This window comes from Ambystoma mexicanum, chromosome 2p (genome assembly GCF_040938575.1).
Source record: "Ambystoma mexicanum isolate Mex_15411 chromosome 2p, UKY_AmexF1_1, whole genome shotgun sequence".
Lineage (NCBI taxonomy): Eukaryota > Metazoa > Chordata > Amphibia > Caudata > Ambystomatidae > Ambystoma > Ambystoma mexicanum.
In genome coordinates, this window is record NC_090923.1 from 36,471,471 (window position 1) to 36,487,752 (window position 16,282).

Here is a 16,282-nt window from a genome sequence, read left to right on the forward strand (position 1 = left end):
ATGCAGGAGCTGACATGGTGAGCGTCCAGCTGCGAGGAGCAGAACAACGCGAAGCGTGAGTTGCTGATCGGGCGTGGTTTAAATAGCTTTGGAAGAAGTTCCAGGTATGTATCCTTCCACTGATCAGGTATGTATCCTTCCCCGACCACACCCAGGGGAAAGTAGGTCCACAAGTAAAGTAGTTCCATTGAGGCCTCAAGAGGGCCTGGATGTAGCAGCATGGTCTGCATCAGGTAAGTGCACCTTAAAACACTTGAACACATGTCTAGCTTTATGAGCCTGGCGCCCAAGGCGCCAGGACAGGGGTCCAACATGAGCCTGGCGCCTAAGGCGCCAGGACTGTGTCCAAAGGGCCCCAGCTTGGGCCCGCTGGCACTTCCCTGGGGGAAATGATGCCTGCCCCTGGGGTTGCTGGGTCGGACCTGGCTCCTTGGAGGTAGGCATCATGACAATTACATCATTTAGGGGGCGTAAATCCTGTATCATTCTCCAAGACCCTCCCTTTGCTTTTTTGATTGGGTAAATACATGTGTTACATGGGGAGTTTGAAGGCACTATTATCCCTTGTGCTAGTAGTGCATTTATTGTCTCTTATCCCTTCTTCAGCTTCACGGGACAATGGATACTGTTTCACTCGGGGTAGAATTGCTCCTTGTTTTAGTTTTATTATCACAGGTTGTACTCCATGCAACAACCCTACATCATGGGGGCCTGTTGTCCACAAATTATTTGGTACGACCCTCATGTCATCATCGAAGAATGACGGCGGTGCTCCTACCACTGCAGTCAACTGAACGGGGATTTCCCTGGCTTGAATCAAAATGTCACAGGGCATCGCTATTTCCATTACTATTTCACCATCCCCCTCTGCATCTGAGAAGAGATCCTCATCTGTTAAGTCTCTTAGGGCGATATTGGCATTTGTACATAGTACTGTACGCCACTCACATCCTTCCATATCTATTCCAATCACAGCAATCCTTTTCGCTGATACCTGTACAGCGTGTAAATCTAATGATACCACTGATCCTGGTGCTGTGTCAGGGCACACTATTGGGCGGAAGAGGAACTCCGCTGGAATCCTCCAATCCATTCTCCTCAGCTCTGGAATTATGAGGGCCAATGTCTTTAGCCCTTCAATAAACATTTCCTCGTTTTCCGGCAAACCTCGTATTTCTTGTGTGGTTGTGTGCGCTTGTACTACCAACATTACACGTAATGGGCATATTCCGGGTGTTGAACACACTATACCTCTCTCAGTGAAGGATATGGTCATGTTGAGTTTACTCAGGAGATCCCTCCCTAATAAATTTATTGGTGAGTGTTCATAATACAGTAAGGGTGCCTTTACAGTTTTGCCCCCCACTGTTACATCCAATGCTTCTGTGTAAGGAACTTCAATTACAGCCCCAGAGAACCCCTGCGTCTCTAACTTCCGGTTAGATAACGGGAACCGGCCCTCTCTAATGCATGATTTCTCCGCTCCCGAATCCACCATGAATATGAACTGCTTGTCTCTTATCTGCGCCCCTACCAATGGTTCCTCTGATGCATCGTAGGTGGTAGATAGAACTGGACACGCAAGTGTTCTCTGTGGGCTGTCCTATGCGGGGTGTCTCATTGCCCCCCCCTGATTGAAGACGCTCCCTGAAACCACTGACACGCCACTATAGGGGGCTGGTGCGGGGGCCCCATTTGCTGTTGTCGCAAAAGGGTTGCCTGGCGTCTACTGCATATTGTCATTGTTTTGTGGGTGGTTCTGTGTTCTATACTGATGCCCCTGTTGTTGCTCATTGTGCCCCTGGCCTGGGTTTCTTTGTTGTTGTTGTCCCATTGGGAGACCATATGGGCTCCCCGGATGGGGATGGCCATAATGTTCTGCCTCTTGGAACCCGTTGTTGGGTCTGCTTCTGCACTCCCTAGAGTAATGTCCCCATCTTCCGCAGTTCCAACAACTCCCTTGTGCACCTCTAGGACACTGCCATCCATTTCCTCCCATTCCCCCGTACCCCGGTCCACCTCCTCTTCGGCCCCTGTACCCACCTCGTCCCCCTTGAGGGGCCCACTCTTGCCACTGCGGACCTCCGCCTTGCTCCTGCTCGTTCCACTGCCGCTGTCCTGCTCCAGCCCAATTAGTTGCCATCCTTCCTTGTATTGCTACCAGCCCCTCCTCCCCCTCATCTCCCTCCCTGCTGTGTGGGAGCGCGGCTACTGCGACCTTCACCAACTTTGTCTGCACTAGTTTCGCTTCGTCTGCCAATCTTTTCTGCGCCACCTCCTTCTCCCTTTCTTTTATTCTCTTACAGTGGTGCACTATTATGCTTTGAATCTCATGCCATCCTTTCGCTTCAATACCTGCTATCTTGTCGAGCGCCTTTTGCACCTCTTTTGGGAGCCCTCTTTTTATAATGAAGTAAAATAAAGATGTCGAATGATGCCAGGGCGTACCCGTTTCTGCTCTCCACATCTCTTGGACCCGAAAAATGTATTCCATAGCATCTTCCCCGTCATTCATTGTACACTGCATTACTGACTGTAAGTCTGGTGTATCTGGAAAAGTTTCCCGCAAGGCATCCCACACCCTCGCATGCACTGTGTTAAAGGAGGCCCCATCATGGCGGTCGCAGTCTAATGTTACTCCCGGGAAACCAGCCTTGACCCACACTCTATCAACCTGATCTTCCACTGCTGATACAAGCAAGCTCTTCACATCTCCTATTGCTAGGGGTACCCTGGCAGTGTGTTTCTCAAATGCGTATATCCACTTGCTCGCCCCTCCCGATAACGGGGGCAATAACTTTAATAAAGTGGCCTTATCCATCTGAGCCCACGGGATGTAATTCGGCCTCCCTCCTCCCCTATGTATCAGCGGGAGCTGTAACTTTCCTTTCATCGTGTTATCTGTACCCGTCTTCACTTCTGATGTTCCCAATGATGCCATTTTCCCCACCCTGTTTCTCAATCGCCCCGTCCACTCATCATCCAGTGTTCTCATTGAACATGCACCATCTAACCCTTCACTTCCCCCTCCCAGTGCCATGCTCAACCTGTCGCTTTCCTCCAAATCGTCCCTTATATCACATAGTAGTTCTTCCCTGTCCCCTATAGGCCTTTCTTCATTGTCAGTATATCCCTCTCTTGTCCCTAGTTCAATTATTCGTGTTGGTTCTTCTTGAATTCTGAATAGTATCTCACCTTTTTTCCACCCGTCTTCAAGTGTTCTACTTTCGCTCGGCGCTCTAGACGTGTGCTCTGATCTCGCTGCATTAAGTGCTGTTCGCTCATATATGCCTTTTATCCTCGAGAGCTCATCTTTGGCTATTGAGAGTCTTGACTCCAGATCGTCTGTTAGCTTTTCTATGTCCACCCTTTGTGTACTTACCTGGGCTCGCTCCCTAGTACTCTCGTATGGCGGGGGTGCCGTTGGCCTTTGGGGTGTAGTAGCTGTTGGGGGAGGCACATAAGTGGGGTCACTGTACCCCTCTGCGGGCACAGGCTTGTTCAATATCGGGTACAAACTTATTACCTCTATTGGTGGCTGTGCATTTGGCAATTCTTTAGCATCTTTCTGTATCATTAGTGGATTGTCAGTGGTAGATGGTAGGTCAGTATTTAATTCTGGTGCTTTAGGCGGTGGTATCTCTTCAAACAACCTCCAGAGATCTAATATTTCTCTCCTATTATGCAACTGCTTCCCCTTGTATTTCAAACAAATGCATGTGGCTACCATATCCAGGACACTTTTGTCAAATGACCCACCCTCGGGCCATATCTGGGGCAACCCCTCTCCCTTCAACTCTGTAATCCATTGGTCATGATATTTCTTAATTCGCTCCGCGTACCCCGTAGGTTCTTACAAATATGTGATAAGGGTGTTTCTGCCCCCATACTTTGTGCCCTCCTGGTACTTGTGTGTCTGTGTATCTCAAAATTACAATGTAAACGTATCACCATGTGAGTCCTCGTCTTCTATGTCTCATTCAATAATGGGCGCCTTTGTGTTCCTCCCCCTGCCTGCACACCACAAGAATGGCTGTACGCAGTCTCTATTCTATTCTCTTTGGGGGGCACATACGAGAGAAAACCATCAGTGATCTCGACAATGTTAATCCAGAAATCAAAAAAGGTACACACTCACTTCACCTTATTATTTTTGTCTTCATGAAGCTTTGTCCGGCCACACTTACCATGACCATTCAATGGCTATACATTTATGACCATTTTTACACACCCACAACACCAAATTATCTCCTGACGCATACTGTGCACACACCTCTCTGTAACACTCTATTCACAATTCAATTTGCCCTCCCTTTCCTCCCTGGCCGGCTGTCCCTGTCCGTCTTATTCAGATATATGTATGCACATATATATATTTATAGGTTTGATCTTCACTCTTACAGTAGAACTCTGTCTCTTACTTTATCTCTATGGTTTTGTACTAATCTCACTTTTATTTTTTCCCCAACCCTAAAGAAAAGAATAGAAAGAATAGCAGTCACTAATATATTCTCTGTGTCCCCCTTTGCCAGACACTTTTATTTTATTATCCACTTCTTCATATATTCCCAGTACTAGTCAAGATAGCACTATGCGGCGCCGCCTTCCACCCCCTCTCGGAGCTAGGTTCCCGTCACTTTTGTCTCTTATTCACCTCTTAATCCTATTAGCCATATGCAAAGAAAAAGCAAAGAAAGTCTAAGATGGTCCTTAGTAGACCTACGTGCCCCCCTTTCTACCCCTCCTCGTTCCCTGTCCTAAATTTCCTCCTCCACTCCCTTTATGATCGCTCGCACTCAATACTCACGTGCCCGTCTTGAACCGATAGTCTCCGAAACTGGGTCTGTCCAGGCAGTGTTGCCGTCCGCTCAACAGTCAGCCCCGGCTCCGGCGAGCGGTACTCAAAGGGGATTTTTCAACCGGGATCCCGTACCCTCTCTCTGTTGAGTGCGCACTTCTGAGCGTACCGGTCACCGTTGGCGGGCAGCCTCCCGGAGCCGGCGCACCGTTCGTATCCCTTTTCGACCGGAGATTTTCGTGCCAAAAGGGAACGGTAGTGATAGGTTAGGAAAAAATAATAATAATCACGCTTTCGGGGTCACCACTGACGGCAAGCGTCCCCAACCAGCACGATCCTCCCCGCAATGAGAGACAATGAAGGACTCTCCCAAGTTGGGAAGAAAGCCAAGACAGAGTGCGGGTGAGCTTAAATGGGAGTTTATCAATCAGAATAGGGCATGCAAAGAACTCTGCAAACTCCGAGAGCGCTCTGTCTGACAATAGCAAAGACAGGCGTATATATTTACAAAACACGTCATCAGAACCTACATACTATAAGGGGCACAAGTTCAATGGGATTGGGTGGTGATGACTAGCTATAGGCGCTGCTGCGATGTGGTTGGCCTTGGCTGGAGGACGTCACTGGTCAGCCTCGTGGGTTGGGCTGGGCCTGGCGGGTCGGCTGAGTTCACCCGGGCGGTGTTGTTGTGCCATTGTGGCCAGTGTCAGATATGAATGTCTTTTCCTGACTTATTTGCCCTAGGCCATGCACACCGCAGTCATTCAGTTATTGCAATATCATCTTCTTTAGTAAATCTTCCAATAGGTTATTCTACAGGTTAATGCAACACAGGAGGAATGCACCTTGAGAGGGGTTTGATGGTGATTCATCAGTGCGTGGTTACCAGTGTCCTGTTGACCGGTACCATAGGTCGAGGGGCTAAGTCTCAGGGCATGGGACGGGCGGTACATGCCTCTCTGTCTTGTTAGAAGTCGTTATGAATGGGCTGCTGTATGTTGCCACAGTATTGGGTGTCCTAATTGTACAGGGGCCATAAGTCTAAGGTGATCCGGTGGGTTGTGGGGTTTAAGAGGGGGCGCCTTTGGATTTGTGTATTCAGGCAGAGGTTTACTGCTATGCTGTAAATAATGCAGGTGGCGGGCCGTGGCCTTGGGTGCTGCAGAGGGGAATACAAATCTTTGAAGCGGCTCCAGCCTGGGTGGGGGAGGTGGAGCAGCACGGCGCGGGCCTCTGCTCTCTTGTTTGGCAGTCTTCGCAGGGTGGGAGGGGGAATGGCCTTGCACATATTCACAAAGGTATCTTCCTCGTGTGTTGCTGACTTTAGGTACAAACATTTGAACACTCTATAATACTCATTTGGATCACTCGAAAACATACATTTCAACTTTGCTAAATGTCTCTCAAATATAGCCAGTCTGAGCACCTTATTTGTACACTATGTTTTAACAACTACAGCATTTAGTTATATGCATATACATTTGCAGTAAGTGAGGTAGTAGTGTGGTTGGTGGAGCACAAAGAAAGAGACCCGCCAACGTGCGTGGCGGTAGTGGCACATAAGGGCTTAGACATACACACATGACGGGTGCATCCTCGCGCGTCCTTCACATGAGCCCTCTGTATGATTACACTTGTCTTCCCTTGTACTCTAGCAGCATTAATTCGGTTATGGCGCGGGACCGTGGAGTGTAAGATTCTCAATGATACATATAACGAATAGTCCCCCGGAACGCTTTTTATTATTTGCACACAACTGCCGGGGTGTGGGTCCTTCATTGCTGGTGTCATGTGAACATGCGTTCTACCATAATTACACATTTTTACAGGTTTCTTTAATAGAAGAAGTTTTGTGAAGAGAATGCGCGTATTACAAGTAGTTTTGGCATTAGTATTTGGGGACTTTTCTGCTTTCATCCGATGACCATTTTACAGTTCTCTCCATCACCCAGGCCTCACTGGCCGGGTCATGCTGGGAGCAGTGATACACTGCGGAAGGTGAAATGTTACAGTGTTAGTATCTTACGCTAGCTCATGTCCGTCTTGTTCGTGGGAACGGGCTCACAGCGGATCTGCCAGGGCGCTGCGGCAACAGGGATAATTGAAACTCTCCGAGGGTGGGGGCCGCGCTACAGTGCGCTGAGCTCACACCATCTTTATTAGACAAAATGGTTTCTGAGGCCTAGCTAAATTCAATACGTGTGGGCAATGTCTTCAGCAGGTGAGCCTCCACCACCTGTGGCCCTGGTGGTATGAGGGGACGCCCAATGAGCCATGGCCCTCACCTGGGGAAGGGATGTAGGCAAGGAGGGTCTCTTGGACCAACCCTCCCCTACAAATTCTACCCAGTTTTAGGTTCTATCTGTATTTGTTTTATGTGTATAGCGCAAACCAGGCCCGTAGGCTACCGGGCGCGTATCTTGAGGCGGTGGTTACATAACAATAACAATATAACATTGCAAATAAACATATAAATAGAACATATAGATTGGCTATATCACAGGCTACCCCAATTCACCCCGTTACTCCCAACATTTCACATGTACCGAGACAGACAGCAAAACCAAACAGAAAATAACTACTACCCAATACAAAACTAAACAAAAAATACAGAACTGCCAAACAGAAAAGTCACCAAGCAGATAACGAACGACATACACAACAGACAAATCAAAAACCAGAATGACAACAGCGGTCCATATAATACACTACCGCTTCACACCCAATTTAAAACATACATGTTCACCCAAGCAACAGCAAAGAGCTCAGCGACTCCCCTACAAACTCAAACTACTGAAATTGTGCACACCATCTTAGACAACTCAAGGAAAGTTTCAAAAATGTTTTGTCTTCCATGCCTCCAACTGGCAAGGTGTCCGGTATGCAGCAAGTATGTCACTAAGGAAACTCACAACATCATACCTTGTAATGTCTTTACAAACCTCACATGCAAACCACACATGCCATCTCCCCTCCCCCCCAGAGGTTCTATTACCAAGTACCCTCCCTGACAAAAATAATTCCATTCCCAAAACAAGTGCAAACGATGTATGCCCACACAACATGCGCATTCAGAGTTCAGCCGGCGACTGCTGGAAATGCTTCCCATCAACGATGTTCCTGCAGCGAGAGAACAGGTGCAAGACACACCCATACCACCCAACATAGGAAAGCATAGGTTTACAGACACAATGATCCCCCAACATGCTCTGATAAGATACCACAACTCTACACCTGATTAACTGTAGTTGCAATTTACTACAGTGTCTTAGCTTCTCCTCAAGAACGCCATTGGGAATCATGGCGTACTGCAACTCAGAATCCACAACCCATCAATAAGAAGTCCTCCAAAATCCTTGCTGCATTTGTGAAGTTTCCCAGTACCCTTTGCATTTTCACAGATGAGACATTACAAGCCCATCACAGAGTTAACGTCATCCCAAGTCTCCTTTCACTTAAGATACTATCTATTTGGTTTACTTGTTATGGTCTCCAAACCTAATCTGTTACCACATTCTAGCAAAGACCTTGCACATTCCTCATCAACTTCAAGACAATCCATGTGCAACACAGGCAACTGAATACACAATAAGTATTTATGCTTGGCTTGTCCTCTTCCCCACACGTCACTCCATGAGAATTGCGACTCTCTACAAGCTCCTTAGGCCCGAGCAACCAAGGTCTAAAGACGAAAAAGCTGAGTGAAATGGCAACACTCTGTTCTGAACTGCGGCTCCTCTGTAAGCAAAACCCCAGACAGGCTTTCTGGAGGTTCTTAAGGACTGCTAGGAACTTCACAAGGCTGGTTATAGGCTGGGCTCTCCATGGCGTTAAGACAGCTTGGTCTACCGTTCTCAACTTTGTCTCAGGAGGATAGCTCAACGGCAACATGCTTGTCTTGGAAGCAAGACGACACGGAGCAACACAGGTTCGATCCCCGGGTCCACGCTTAGAAACCTCTGGGTATTAAGCGCGTTATAAATAACCTATCATCAACCTGGGCTGCAGTTACCTTGTCCTGCTAATTGAAGACAGCATGGATATTCGATCCGACATGGGTGCAGAACGTTTACCATCGCACATTTCCAGGACTAATTCAGGTGTTACGGCATAGCCCAGTAATGGCCCCTCCTCGAGGTCCGACCATCAGTCTTCTAGGAAACATCCCTGCCTGATATTATTCCCCAGATCACCATTTTTACACGTTATTGGAGGTTCAATGAAAAAACTAGAGTTATGACGGGCCACATACCAAGCACATATTAATATGTCGTTTGAAGGAATGCTCCCATAACTTAAAATGTGTATACAATATGCGTTCAAGAATGGGCTTCTTTCCGATTCATAGAGTTGCAGCATCTCAAAGAACTTTGGCTCTTCCAGGTGGATATTTTCCCAAACTGTACTTACACGCTTGGAACCCACAGACGGACAGTTTTATCCCTCGAAGCAGAGGCCACCAGGTGACCCGATGGCGAAAACTGGACAGACATGATGGCATCTTTATGGCCAACGAAGCGGTAGGCTCTCATCTGTGCCTTCATGTTCCAGATCATCAGGCAGGAGTCCATGGAACCGCTTGCTACAAAAAGAAGACAAAAGAAAAGCTATAAAAGAACTATCCCATGGAGAGATGGAAGAAGGATAGAAGAATAGAGAGAAAACAATGTATTTCAGCTATAAAAAAAAAAAAAAAAAAAAAGGACACCCAAGATGAACACAGTCGCAATCTTCCATGCAAAGCTATTAATTTATCCAATGAGTGGTTTACAAATAAAAAATAAAGAAACTGATTAACATGTCTTGTATAGAATGCATAATTGATTACTGATGAATAAAGTCTTGAAAGCCAAGATCGTCTGTCGGATGGAGCGGGCTCAGAAGTAAAATGAGCGAGTTAATCTTCAGAGAATGGGTGGTCAATACTAAACCAACTCATAGGAGAAGCAGGGGAGAAAAGCAGTTCAAAGTCCCACAACTAAGAAGAGTAATCCTAGTGCGACCGTAATGAAAGTCTAAAAGGTGTTCTAGCAGAGGGCACGTGGGCAGACAACGGGGCCAGTTGGTATACACTGCATGAATATTCCTCAGTGTGGTACTTCTTAATTACACTGCAAAATACACATATGTTTAATCCCATATGTTAGCATAAACATAACACAAAGGAGGGACTGGGAAAATATGCTTACACAGAGCCCCACAAGCACATTCATCCTTACTATTAGTGCAGACCACACATGACTCCAAACTAGTTTCTTCATGACTCGCAAGGCGCCCCCCCCCACAGCTGAAGCCCCAACTGAGTTGGTTACCCTAACAGAGGTGGTGGGGGAGAGGGGTAACACCAGGAACAGCCAGTTTAAGGCTAAGTATGCCGATTAGTACCAAAGTTAAAGGGTGAGGGCATTGGGAAGAGGAGCTACCTGGGAAAGCTATAACGCTTTCATTGCCAAGGTAGACGGGGGGGAGGTGCGGGGGGGGGCTTGGTCCTATGGATGTTCTGGGGCCCACAGCATCAGTGAAGACCATAATAATGTTTGCCAATTCAGCTTTTCAAATTGAAGGTTTGGTAGAAAAGGGTGGTCTTAGTTTCTTGCAATTGAGTGGGTTAGTCTTTCCAAGCAGCAGAACATCTGTCTTGGAGCCCTAGGGACAAGCTGCTTTGCCTCACCCATTCTTTGGCCATGGGCAGGCAGGCCAGGGTCAGGGTTCTGCACCTGCCACATCTTCTACTGGAGACGATCTGGGCCTCACCCATTCTTTGGCCCTGGGCAGGCAGGCCAGTGTCAGGGTTCTGCACCTGCCACATCTTCTACTGAAGACGATCTGGGCCTCACCCATTCTTTGGCCCTGGGCAGGTAGGTCAGGGCCAGGGTCAGGGTTCTGCACCTGCCACATCTTCTACTGAAGACGATCTGGGCCTCACCCATTCTTTGGCCCTGGGCAGGCAGGCCAGGGTCAGGGTTCTGCACCTGCCACATCTTCTACTGAAGACGATCTGGGCCTCACCCATTCTTTGGCCATGGGCAGGCAGGCCAGGGTCAGGATTCTGCACCTCACCCATTCTTTGGCCCTGGGCAGGCAGGCCAGGGTCAGGGTTCTGCACCTGCCACATCGTCCAGGCAGGCCAGGGTCAGGGTTCTGCACCTGCCACATCTTCTACTGAAGACGATCTGGGCCTCACCCATTCTTTGGCCCTGGGCAGACGGGCCAGGGTCTGGATTCTGCACCTGCCACATCTTCTACTGAAGACGATCTGGGCCTCATCCATTCTTTGGCCATGGGCAGGCAGGCCAGGGTCAGGGTTCTGCACCTGCCACATCTTCTACTGAAAACGATCTGGGCCTCACCCATTCTTTGGCCCTGGGCAGAGAGGCCAGGGTCAGGGTTCTGCACCTGCCACATCTTCTACTGAAAACGATCTGGGCCTCACCCATTCTTTGGCCATGGGAAGACAGGCCAGGGTCTGGATTCTGCACCTGCCACATCTTCTACTGAAGACGATCTGGGCCTCACCCATTCTTTGGTCCTGGGCAGAGAGGCCAGGGTTCTGCACCTGCCACATCTTCTACTGAAGACGATCTGGGCCTCACCCATTCTTTGGCCCTGGGCAGGCAGGCCAGGGTCTGGATTCTGCACCTGCCACATCTTCTACTGAAGACGATCTGGGCCTCATCCATTCTTTGGCCATGGGCAGACAGGCCAGGGTCAGGGTTCTGCACCTGCCACATCTACTGAAAACGATCTGGGCCTCACCCATTCTTTGGCCCTGGGCAGAGAGGCCAGGGTCAGGGTTCTGCACCTGCCACATCTTCTACTGAAAACGATCTGGGCCTCACCCATTCTTTGGCCCTGGGCAGAGAGGCCAGGGTCTGGATTCTGCACCTGCCACATCTTCTACTGAAGACGATCTTGGCCTCATCCATTCTTTGGCCATGGGAAGACAGGCCAGGGTCAGGGTTCTGCACCTGCCACATCTTCTACTGAAAACGATCTGGGCCTCACCCATTCTTTGGCCCTGGGCAGAGAGGCCAGGGTTCTGCACCTGCCACATCTTCTACTGAAGACGATCTTGGCCTCATCCATTCTTTGGCCATGGGAAGACAGGCCAGGGTCAGGGTTCTGCACCTGCCACATCTTCTACTGAAAACGATCTGGGCCTCACCCATTCTTTGGCCCTGGGCAGAGAGGCCAGGGTCTGGATTCTGCACCTGCCACATCTTCTACTGAAGACGATCTTGGCCTCATCCATTCTTTGGCCCTGGGCAGAGAGGCCAGGGTCTGGATTCTGCACCTGCCACATCTTCTACTGGAGACACAATCTGGGCCTCACCCATTCTTTGGCCCTGGGAAGACAGGCCAGGGGCTGGATTCTGCACCTGCCATTTCTACTACTGAAGATTGTCTGAGCCTCACTTACGTGATGTATTGTGTATCAAGTACCGATGGATCCAAATGCATATGGAGAAAGCAAACAAAAGGTGGGAGGTCTCTCGGCGGGTTTCCCTTCTGCAACCTTGCAGGCTCTCTCAATGGATACCTCCAATTTAATTGAAGGCGGCCATCCATTCTGCAATGGTGCCTGCAATTCCCAAAGGTTGTCAGATTCTCTAAGATGGTAGCCGGGCAGTGCCACAGGTTACTGGGAGGTCAAGAAATTAAGAGCTAGTCAGAGGAGGCCAGTGTAAAAACGGAGGACAGTCAAAGCGCAGCAGTGATGATAGTGTTTGCTGTCGTCAGCCAACAAGAATATTATGCATGCACATTCTGCATGACAAACTGATATTTAAATATGTTCTAGGGATGAACAGAATTGAAAAGATATAGAAAGCTAAAGCACTCGGGACAAAGTTCTCTAACAAAATTCTTGGTCACCAAAAAGCCATTCGTACAAAACAACAGTCTGGCTTAAATACTATTTCACAAGAAACATCGACACTCACTGCCCCCATTAGCCGCCCACCAATAGCTGCATTCAAGTTTAAGCCATGCACTGAGACGGAGATCATTGAGATGGTCAACAAAAAGCCCACATCCTGCAAGGGTGATGTTTGCCTTGCAGATACCATTAAGCAATGCATTGTATTGCATTTGTGAGCCCCTGGATCACTAAAATAATTAATCATTCAGCGAAGGAGTGGTTCCCTGCCCCTCACTTGAGGTATGGCTAACCCCCCCCCTTCTCAAAAAGAGCTCATTGGATCGAACCGAAGTTAAGAAATATTGCCCCATTACCAACGTTCCATTTCTGCTCAAGATACTGGACAAAGTGGCCATCCTGCAATTCTAGTCTTTTGTGGAGAAAAAAAAATAACAGCTTAGGTATCCATCAGTCCGGTTTTAGAGCACGGCATGGGACAGAGACGGCTCTCTTGTACCTTAAGACTACTCTGCCCAGCATAGTGGAGAAAGGTCACTTGGCACTGTCGATGCTGCTGGATCTCTCGGCGGCTTTCGACCTGGTTGACCATTCCATTCTTGTCAACAGGCTGAAGTATCTGGTGGGTTGCTCCGACTGGGCGTCAGATTGGATAGCATCCTTTCTTGGGCCTAGAGTCTCGAGAGTAGCAGTGGGGATGTTCAATCTTCTCCCAGTTTCATCAACGCAGGAGTCCCCACAGGGCTCTCGCATCTCACCATCAGTCTTTAATACCTACACAAGACCTTTGCTCGACCTATTGGACCAGCTGGGCATCCAATACACTAAGCGGATAATACCCAGGTGGTCCTCGAGCTATGTGGCAACTGTGCCCAGGTTTCTGAGATTCTTAACAGCGTGTATGTTGCAATACAGTCATGGAAGTTGTACAATTCCTTGGCTCTTGGTTGAGACCACGGGCCAGCGCCTTGCAAAGCTCGATGCCTGCTATAGAAGATTCAACATTGGCAACAACCAAATTGCGGTGTCAGATGCGTCAAAACATTGGGCGTCTACCTGGACGCAGAACTGAACATGAAGGCCCATGCATCCCATACTCGCTATTCTTGTGGTTATGTGGTCAGGCTGTTGAACCAAATTAGAACTTACCTATCCCTTGAAAACAGATCCATGCTTGCCTCTGCCCTGGTGCACTCAAGACTAGATTATTGCAATTGCCGGTTATCAGGAACAACACAGGCCAATGTGCAATTCTTACAGGCAGTCCAGAACGGGGCAGTGCATGCAGTCTTCGGGCTGACAGAGTCTAGAAGGGCTTTACATTGGCTACCTGTTAAACATGATCCCATCATTAACCGACAAGTGCTGGACATTGACTGCACCTTTATACTTGACAAACTGATCATAGATCTGCCTTCCCGTTCTTTGCAATCCAGCGACGGCCATAAACGACCTCGGTTTAAATTGCCAACATTTGGTGGCAACAGTTTCCCAGTACAGGCTCCCAAGGAACGGAATGCGCTTCGGTTGGCAATAAAAGCGGCAAACTCACTCTCCGTCTTTAAGAGAGTGGCCAAAACATATCTTATCAATAACCGGCTTCTGCTGGTGACCCTGGTCCTCTGATCGCGTCTGTTCTTCTCCCGTTTCTTTTGCTCTATGTGTCCCTTGAGGGCCATGGGCATGTGGCGCGTAACAAGAAATAAAATAAATGGGCACACGGACCATTACCTTGAGAAATAACTTGCCCTATAAAAGCAAAATTCAAAATGCCCATCAAGTAACAGCCCAAGAGTGACCTCAACGAGAACATTTCAATATTGCCGGAATTGCTGATGAAACGTGGATTCAAAGTTCAGATCGATATGGGCGGTTACATTCTAGTGATGGGAACGTGGGGAGGGAGGCCAATAAAGAAACACGCGTTGCAGGATTTCCTGCAATGTGCCTTTTCCAGAAGAAGCTGCAGCCCTGTATGTAGCTTTGAACCAGAGGCCATCTACGACATGACGCATGGTCCTAAAGTGCAAAACAAAGATCCAAACGGCCCCCACAATGTAACCAAACTAAACCCATTGTGCAGAATAAACAAAGTAGTCTTCTATAGTCTCACACTTAGAAACACGATCAAAAAACCAACAATGCAATTGTCAAAGGGTTGCACCATGATCAAGAACTAACACATTCTCCCGAAGTGTGCCCATTAACTACAGTACCCAGGGCAAAGGAGAAAGGGGCGGCGTGAAGGACATGGTGCCCAAGCACCATTCTGCCCCTTGAGGGTCTTGTGCTTTTCAACCACTCCGGGATATCTTTACATACCCCTGGATTGTCCATTCTCAGCCACTACTTTTCATCGACCGTCTGTGCAACTCCTGCAATGTGCATGTTGCATCATCGCTGCAGACACAGGCCATGGCAGCAGCCGTGTCCTTCCCTGCAGCGGCCTGTAGCCACCTGTAATTTAGGCTTCCCTCCAGCTTTTCATTATTTTGGCAATAAAAGCTCGGTCCACCTACATGTCTCCTCTGGGGGAGGGTTTGATTTTTAAGGGGTTGGTGGGTCCAGAATACCACATACTGAATCCCTCCCTCCCACAACTCTTGCCCCTTCTCCAAACATGCTTGAAGAGTGTGCCAAGTGTGCCGTCAATCGGGAGAAGTCATGGGTAGTGGTTATTTGCCCAAGGACACCCCTCGAGCCAAGGTTTTACCCGGTCCCTCCACACCCCAAACCCCCAACCAGCGGTCCTTTTGCCCACCTCCTTCTGTAGATGCAGAGTGCATTACAGGCAGTGTGCATCTGTGCGAGTCCCTCAGGGTCAGTACTGGCTAATCAGTTTCCTGTGCAGCTTTAGGCGCTGCTGGCGCCATACATTGCATTGCACGCCTGTAATATTAACAGCTCTGCAGCCCAAGCCAGGCCACAACGGTATGTAGCCACATATGAAACATTCCTGTTAGCTTACAGAGCTTGCAAAAGCTACTAACCGAATCGTATTGGAGAGGAGATTTTATGAAGGTCGAGTAGCATTTACACGGTACTGGAATCTGCTGGCCAGTATGGGGATGTTTCAAACGTTTATTTGCCATTTACTACAAAAAACGTTGCTTGTAGTACATGGTAAATTTGTTTCACTTTGCATAGCCGGCCTTTGGGTGGCAGCATTGCACCAAATATGTAGTGAGATTAAAGTGCCATGCCCCGTTTTACAGAAAGCATGGGGCGAGTGCATATCTCAGAGTACGTAATCTAAGAACTCACCCTGCAGGTCTAGTGGGATTTAAACAAATGTGCAAGGCCCGAGCTATGGCAGAGATACTTCACAAATGTACATTCCGACTAATTGACTGCCAGTATTCTCTTCTCAAGCACAATTGGAAATATACTAGACTTGCAAAACACCATTTTTAGAATGTGAGCAGCAAAAATAAGAATTCAGAAACATATGCAAGATTTTAAACAAGACAAAGCACTGACATCATGGTCTGTTAGAATTTGATTAGTTAAGCGAGGTGGGACTTAGCCTTTAGAGAATCAGCCATTTTAGCAGCCAGGAGGACATTGCTAAGTTTTTCACCGAAGGCTGTACCACACTGAATCAT

General features: G+C 48.3%; 1 protein-coding gene across 2 annotated transcripts in view; it reads right to left on the reverse strand.

Annotated features, from left to right (window-relative positions):
- POC1A (POC1 centriolar protein A) overlaps positions 1-16,282 on the reverse strand; it is a 197,700-nt gene that overhangs the window by 133,150 nt on the left and 48,268 nt on the right. For both annotated transcript variants that reach the window (XM_069643195.1, XM_069643196.1), the window contains exon 3: positions 9,209-9,380. In XM_069643195.1, the coding sequence (XP_069499296.1) occupies positions 9,209-9,380 (172 nt within the window). The remainder of the gene's footprint in view (positions 1-9,208; positions 9,381-16,282) is intronic.